Source organism: Phoxinus phoxinus (assembly GCF_949152265.1).
Source record: "Phoxinus phoxinus genome assembly, chromosome: 3".
Taxonomy (NCBI): Eukaryota; Metazoa; Chordata; class Actinopteri; order Cypriniformes; family Leuciscidae; genus Phoxinus; species Phoxinus phoxinus.
This window is the reverse complement of record NC_136878.1, coordinates 31,760,229-31,768,164: the sequence shown is the minus strand read 5'-3', so window position 1 is coordinate 31,768,164 and position 7,936 is coordinate 31,760,229. Positions and strand designations below refer to the sequence as shown.

Here is a 7,936-nt window from a genome sequence, read left to right as displayed (position 1 = left end):
CTAACCCCCCCAAGCAGCCATATCAACGTTCTTAAACTCATATCATGCTATGAATCGAGAATAACAACCCATTAATGGGTACTACATTCAAAACATAAATCACATTTACTTGCCGTTGAAAGTGTTACTGCAAGCTTCTAAACTGCTCACGCAGAGACCTATCCAGTTCAAAAGTAGCCTACTCAATTGACCAATATAATTCTCTGAACATATTTAAACGTATTCTGATTTGGTCATACAAATAATTTACCGTAAAGTAGGAAATGTAGAGGTTTTACCAGTTCTACATAAAATAGCATTTTCATTTCTATTTGAATATAAGAAGAGCAAACGAGAAATAGAAGAACACTAAATTAGAGACAAAAGGCAAAATACAATTCAATAGTGACATTTTAATTATTTATATAAACATTTAAAAGACTGTACATACACAACTATACAAACATGACAGAACATAGACAAACAGAAAACCCATCACTGTTAAATGTTCAGGTAAAAGTAGTCATTTGCCAGAAACAAATTTTTTAATTGTTTAAAAAAAATAAAACTAAATTGGGGGGGGTTTTGAGGAAAAAGATCAGAAAGACAGAAAAGTTGAGCATAAAGCAAGATTAGACAATTTGTATTTTGTTGCCGTTCTGCTTTCATTTATTTCAGTGAGCTGAAAAATGATTATATTGGCTAATAAACCAAAAATTGCTCACAAAACAAAAGTTTTGCAACAGTAAATTTATTTAATGAATATAAACTGTATTCCATATGGGCAAAAGATATTGCTCAGTCTCTGACGTTACATGACATGTACATCTCAAACATGATGCTCAGGGTCGAACTGATTGTATCCCCGTCAGCTTATTGGATTTGGCTCAACACATTCCAAAAGGTCCAGTATATGCAAAAGCCCTTGTAAAAGAGTAAAGCATTTATTCTCACAATGTCAAGATGGTAGTTGGGCACTCCAGGTTGAATCCATCCTGTATGTTCATTCTTACTTATCTGTGGGCAGCCCTAAGTCTTGCTATCTTTTTGGTCTTGTGTTTTTGAGAGGCAGGATGCAGTTGATATCTTTTCTCTTCTGCAGAACCTGGTAGGACTGTAAATGATCAATAAAAGAGCTTACATTACCAAACATGAACTCAGTGCTGTTGCAAAAGGTTTGTTCACGAATAAGATGGGAAAAACATTTTTGCAAATGTAACTACACATTCCAGTTCATTATTTCCCCATTACTCAAGACATCTTTTGCTTTCTTAAAACAGAACTTGCATTATGGAGCATAAATGCATATACTGCAAGAATACTTTTGTTTTTCAGATTTCACTCTTTGAGAAACCTTTATAGAACTACATATGGCATGATACATTAAATATTACACCGTATACCACCGACATGCTTATATTTGCGACTTATATGTATTCAATTATTATTTGTATTAAATGTATAATAATTTAATATTAAACATATATTTATATTTTAATACTGACATAAGGAGGCTTACCTCTGTAAATTGTGCTTTAATGGCTTCAAACTTAGCTTTCTCATGAACGGCTCTGGCTGTGTTTGTACGATCAAATGGCTCTGAAACAAAGTATAAATATTCATGTTCTAAGGGATAAATAAACGTTAATAGCAATAAACCACTGTTATACTTGCGTATTCTTTCAGTGCATGATGTACAAAGATTCCGAGAATGTGTACCTTCTACACAGACGAACTTATCTCTCCATTCTCGGCATCTGTTCTTGGGTAAAGTTTTTGCCTCACGCACAGAGATCACGTACTTACCCCATCTGTGGAAACATAACAATGAACCGTAAAGACATGCTTGTCAATGCATTCAGACTTGTTTATTCAAAGAAGCACATGCACATATCAAGTGTTATGAACATTAGAGCAGGCCATCTGGACCAGGGAAAGGCAGAGGTTCACCTGCTGTTGTCAATCTAGCAAAGTGACATGAAACAGGAGCCTTGCAGGTGGCTTAGATTTAGTTTAGCTTTTGTTAGCAGCATTGGCCCCCGTCTATAACAGGTGAATATTATAACCTTCTATGTAAACTAGAAAATAAATATTACGCATGTGATTGACAATTACAGGTGAATCTTGAGAAATTTCAGTAATTCAACTTAAAAGGTGAAACTAATATATTATATAGACTCATTACATGCAAAGTGAGATATTTCAAGCCTTTATTTGTTATAATTTTGATAATTATGCCTTACAGCTATGAAAACCACAAATTCAAAATTAGAATATTGTGAAAAGGTTTTCATAGCTGCAAGCCATAATCATCAAAATTATAACAAATAAAGGCTTGAAATGAGTCTATATAATAATATTAGTTTCACCTTTTAAGTTGCATTACTGAAATAAATTAACTTTTGCACGATATTAAATTTTTTCGAGTTTCACCTGTATTATGCAAATTGAGCGTCAGTTCTGGCAGGCCAAGTAGTCAAGACGCTGCTAACACTATTGGCCAACAACACGGTCTCATCCGCTGATCTGCATCAGCTGTTCAACTCCCCTAGCTGCTAATGGCTACGCTCAAAACAGGGCGCCCTATTTAAAGCAGATTCAGTTCGCTCCTAACTGCTTGCTGCTCGCTTCTCTGCAGCCCGCCACCTCCCCACCTCGTCCTTGTCGCATTTGCTTTTCTGTCATCGTTGCTGCTCTGTTCATATGGGGAATAGTTCAGCTCTCCCAGTCCTGTGTGAGCGTTCCCTAATACTGCTGCTGTCCTCTGACTCTTTGCTATTTCATGGTGCTCATGAAAGGTCAGAGGACTCCCTGAACAGAGCCATACCGCCAAAAAAAATTATTCCGAATTTATCAACTTGAATTGCAATTTATTCAATAAAAATTTCCTAAATCATTTTTATTGTCATGTGTGTTCTTGACTTAATGGACCTGACAGAATTGCACTAAAAATTCAAAGACAACTAAGTAAATCAGGTGGGATACAAAACGCGTGAACTAAAACAAATTTTCACATGCATTTAATAGCTTACTAGTGTAGGATACTTTTAGAATGTTTTCTTGTTTTGCCCTAAATATAGGGTTGACTTGTGCTATGAAATCAATAATGTTACTTACTTGAAGACAGTGGCATAGTACTTCAGAAAACCCAAGAGCAAGTCTCCCAGTGATGACTGGTTTTTAGACACAAAGGCCGGAATATTGCTTGATCCACTCGGCACAAGATGAATGTCCATCTTAGGGTTGAAGCACTCCTGCAAGAAGTGGTTTCAGCGAGAATTTAAAAAGCAAGAAAAAAAAAATGCATGCATAATTCATTAATTCATTAATTTATTAGACAATTTGCTCACTGGATAATCCCTTTGAAGGCATGGAATGACAGGTTCGGGAAGGGCTATATGTAGTTGAAACATTTAGAACAGAACAAAAGCAGAAAAACATTACATAAGAAGCTTGCAGCTAGTTTAGTGCATTAGATCTTAACAATCCCCCCAAAAGAGACTTACTCTGAAGGTAGTGCAGGATCATAAGAACCAGTGTGTAGCTGCTCAGCGTTCCACGGCTGGCATCATTGATGCAGTGGTGATTGGCCCATTTCTTTATTACAAGGATGATAGGACGGACACGTTTTTCGACTGAAATAAATACAAAACCAGAAACGATTAAATATTTTCACAAAGATCTCAATTAGGCACAGAATTCTGAACTTACCATAGGCATACGTCCGCAGTAAGAAGGTGTTTCTGATACCGACAGTGTTGTTGAAGTTCAAGTCAAACTCCACACCACTGGTATGCAAAAGAATTCCAGGAAAACTGTGGTTAGCTGTTGTATTGAACTTTTGTTTGGAGATAACATTGTCTTTAATGACTTCCCCAGCAAACAACCAAACCTGTTTGTCTGGTACAATTGGCTTTGTCATTCGTTGTATGTAGTACACTACTGTTCAAAAGTTTGGGTTAAGTAAGACTTTTTAAATGTTCCTCTTATGCTTAACAAGGCTACATTTATTCGATCAAGAATACAATAGAACAGTAAAACGGTTAACTATTATTACATTTTTAAAATAACCATATTTTAATATTGTATTCAGTATGACATGATTATGGAAGCTGGTTTCCACCACAGAATAAATTTATTTAAAGTAATTGCGACTTTCTATCTCACAATTCTGACTTTTTATCTCAGAATCACATGATATAAAGTCACAATTGCGAGTTATTAAGTCAGAATTGTGTGTTATAAAGTCAAAATTGCTTTATATAAAGTCACGTTTATATCTCGCAATTCTGACTTTATAACACGCAATTGCGAAAAAAAAAAATCCACGTTTATTTCTCGCAATTGTGACTTAATGACACGCAATTCTGAGAAATAAAGTCAGAATTTTGAGATGCAAACTCGCAATTCTTAGATAAAAAGTCACAAATCTCTTTTAAAATGTATTATTCTGTGGCGGAAACAAGATTCGATACATGATCATTCTAATCATAAGAAATCATTCTAATATGCTGATGTGGTGAAAATAACCTTTCTTATTATTATCAATGTTTTATATTTGTGCTTAATATGCTTAGGTTGTTGTTGTTGGTATTTTCAGTATTCTTTGATGAATACAAAGTTTAAAAGAACAGCATTTATTTGAAATAGAAATCTTTTGTTTTTTACTGTCACTTTGTATCAATACATCCTTGCTAAATGAAAGGATACATTTCTTAAAAAAAATATTGTTGAAACGGTAATCTATACGACACAAAAGTTTAAAGGACTTACCTGACTCTGTCCCTGAACTTTAGAATGGGCACTTTGGCTCTGATGAGCTCAGGCCTCTCAATGTAAGCTGTGAAACAGCAATCAGGCCATATTAGTGAACGTAACAAAGCCATTGTGAATAGAGCATGAAACTACTGTAGACAAATTCATAGCAAAACACTTACACAGCTGGTAAAACAATTTCCTCACGAGACTGAGAACATATACCGCATCTGTTCTGTGGTTTCCCTATGGAGGAGTATGTAGAGAGTTAAATATAAGACAGTAAAGCCTGAACAATTAGTATAGAAACAATTTGGACAGAATACAAACACAAAGCATTCGTTCTCTAGTCTAGATTGAATACGCTTACAGTTGCTTCTTCAAAGACGAGACAAAGATCAGCATCACTGGTGCGACTACCAAAGCCATTTAGAGATGACCCGCCCAAGAAGACTCGTGCACCTATACCAAAAGTAGAGAAAAGACTGAAATAGCACATAACGGTATGGCTGGAGAAGATCCCAATCATAATTTCAGCAAAAATGTATGTAATGTACCTGGGAAGATTGTCCGGATGTCCCTCTGCAACACTGCTCGACAATTTTCCTTCTTCTCCAGATCATCACTCTGTTGCTCACAAGCATGAAACAGGTCGAGAATCTGCTGACTTAGCTGTGGGCAAAGAACAATAAATATAATACTGTAAAAAATAAATGTACTTCTCTAGTCTACACTTTGCCTCAAAAAAGGTGATATGACTAGACGCTTAAAAATAAAGGTTACAAAAGAGGGTTTTCACAGTGATGCCATTGAAGAACCATTCTAGGTTTCCAAAAGAACCTTTCAGTCAACATTTTCTTAGTGTAGAAAACATTTTAATAATCTAAAGAACTCTTTTCACTATAAAGAACCTTTTGTGCAATGGAAAGGTTTCATGGATGCTAAAGGTTCTTCATGGAACCATTAATGCCAATAAAGACCTTTAGTTTTAAGTGTGTACGTCAGTCAGAATTTATGGCTTGTATCTGCATATTCACCTTATCATTGACTGAAGATGGGTTTAAGGTGCTCTGATGGGATCCCTCTCTCAAAGACGGCACACAGCCTCCTGGTTTAGAGGTGGGAGATGAGTATGCGGGGACACTGATATAAGAATTACATGCGTCTCTGCCCGTCACTGGTCCAGCCACCGGTTGGGAGGCAAAGTTGGCATTTCTGGCAGGCTGGCCGCTAGGACCCGGAGAACTGAAGCGCTGTTTCTTCAGGTCATTCTGACTGTGATTCTGTCTCCTCCTGGCACAGTAAAATACATGTTGCTTAAGACAGAGAATTTAAAACGTCCCATTGATTGAAATACAGATTAGCAACAATAATTTCCAGTGGTTTGTGGTCACGTGTTCAAAATGCTGCTCACTTTCTGTTGCTTCCTGTTACTCTATTTGGACTGCAATGGACATCTGGCAGTTCCATTGGTGTCCGTTGGTAAGTTGGAATCAAACGAGGAACATTCATTGGTGGACCACTGAAGCTAAGGTGATAGACACTAAATTAATCGAATGAATTCACAGAATATATGAAGAATTTCAAACACACAACCAATGACATTTCACTGATGAATATTCACTAACTTTGTTACATTCTGATAGCCTTCAGTTCTCAGTTGCTGAGAGACAGTGTGAGGTAGAATGGGCTGGAATACATGTTCAGATAGCCCATCTTTATTGGAGAAGACATAAGCTCTAGGGAACATTCTCCTCTTCAGCCAGAGCAAACATCTACTGTCTGCACTTTCACAAACAATATCACAATAAATAAACAGATGTCTGACAACAGTTTGAAAACAGATTGTATTCCATTTGTTATTCTAACCATTATCTGTGATTATTACAATGTCCATTGTAAAGTGAACGACACCCAAGCAAATGACAGTGGAAAATTTACACTGCACAGTGGCTCGTGATCAAGTTTTAATTGAGAGATTTTAACATCTTCGTAGTGTCCCAAAAAAAATAACTAAAATAACATTTTCTTTAATAAGTAACAAAAAATAAATCATAGCATGCAGCTGATTAACGTTAGCCGACGAGCGGTAGACATTAGCGAATTTGCTAGCTTAGAATAACTGTTTAAGACCAACTGTCAAATGTCTTTAATAACTGTATATGATTGTTCTGTGTAATAATAACGGAAGAAACTCACCAGTATGGAAGGCAGGTTTAATAAGAGAGCGAAGAACAAGCGTGTGTGTAAAAATATCAAAACACACTATTCTCTGTTTCCGGGTTATTGCGCACCCGAGCCTGACTGTTTTCAAAATAAAAGTACCGTGCGACAACCTATGGCGACAACACATGGGGATGGGAGGAAAAATATAATTAATTAAATCGTTTATGTAAAAAAAAAAAAGAATATATATATATATACATATATATGTATGTATATATATATATATATATATATATATATATATATATATATATATATATATATATATATATATATATATATATATATATATATATATATATATATATATATATATATATGTGTGTGTATACATTTTTTTTTTATATAAACGATTTCATAAATTAATTATATGTTCTGCTGTGAATTTAATCTGTAAGTGAACACTGATGGCTAATTGTCATTGGTTTCCTTGGAAATTTCGTATGGATTTTGATGTTTTTCAATTTATGAGTAAATGTGGGCCTGTGGTAAAAACATTACTTGAATATTACGTCTACAGCATAAATGACAAAGTTCATATCTCAAAGTTAAAAAAATTAAAGACAATGTATTTTCTTTCTTTCTTATTTTCTTTCTTATTATTGTTGTATAGGCTATTTTTTAAACTTGCTAACTAGGCCTACTTTATAACAACTAAACTACAGCAGTTGCTCAGTTTCAAAAAGCATAAACTCACATCTTTGTTGTCGTTGTGAGTTGTGACAAATATTTGTACACTACATTCACATTGCCATTTTCCCCAATGCATAGCATTGGTGGTTTTCACTGCATTCTGTTCACAGTGTTTTACGCTTCACTGTGCTCTTTGTTCACAGCATTCCACTTTTAACTGTATTCTTTGTTCAGTGTGTTCCAGAATATGCAAGTGGAAATGAAAGCAGAGTGGATCTGCCTGGAGCGAAAGAGAGGGTTTTTTTTAAAGTTGGGGCATTTTCCTCTGCTATGATCACTCTCA

The 7,936-nt window shown here is 35.3% G+C and overlaps 1 protein-coding gene across 12 annotated transcripts; it reads right to left on the bottom strand.

Annotated features, from left to right (window-relative positions):
* Positions 1 to 254: 254 nt before the first annotated feature.
* Positions 255 to 7,089, bottom strand: tent2 (terminal nucleotidyltransferase 2). 12 transcript variants are annotated; one of them, XM_079606714.1, is made up of 16 exons: positions 6,934 to 7,054; positions 6,363 to 6,516; positions 6,149 to 6,262; positions 5,772 to 6,027; positions 5,292 to 5,406; positions 5,105 to 5,196; positions 4,917 to 4,980; positions 4,753 to 4,819; positions 3,691 to 3,767; positions 3,486 to 3,614; positions 3,330 to 3,373; positions 3,097 to 3,233; positions 1,699 to 1,790; positions 1,499 to 1,578; positions 993 to 1,093; positions 332 to 903 (listed from the first exon to the last, which is right to left on the bottom strand). In XM_079606714.1, exons 2-15 carry the CDS (start codon positions 6,482 to 6,484, stop codon positions 1,019 to 1,021), a joined length of 1,464 nt encoding a protein of 487 aa, XP_079462840.1. In that variant the 5' UTR covers positions 6,485 to 6,516; positions 6,934 to 7,054; the 3' UTR covers positions 332 to 903; positions 993 to 1,018. The 12 variants fall into 12 exon arrangements, with proteins under 12 accessions (XP_079462838.1, XP_079462839.1, XP_079462840.1 ...); XM_079606715.1 differs by having other exon boundaries at positions 373 to 903; positions 6,363 to 6,521; positions 6,934 to 7,067; XM_079606707.1 differs by having other exon boundaries at positions 374 to 903; positions 993 to 1,084; positions 6,934 to 7,089.
* Between the last annotated feature and the right edge of the window lie 847 nt (positions 7,090 to 7,936).

Coding starts and splice junctions, on each gene's coding strand:
- tent2 (XM_079606707.1), bottom strand. CDS start 7,087: ATGTGTTGTCGCCATAGGTTGTCGCACGGTACTTTTATTTTGAAAACA. Junction 3,374..3,485: donor GATCCTGCACTACCTTCAGA/GTAAGTCTCTTT, acceptor AACTACATATAG/CCCTTCCCGAACCTGTCATT. Junction 1,085..1,498: donor TTAAAGCACAATTTACAGAG/GTAAGCCTCCTT, acceptor CAGTCCTACCAG/GTTCTGCAGAAGAGAAAAGA.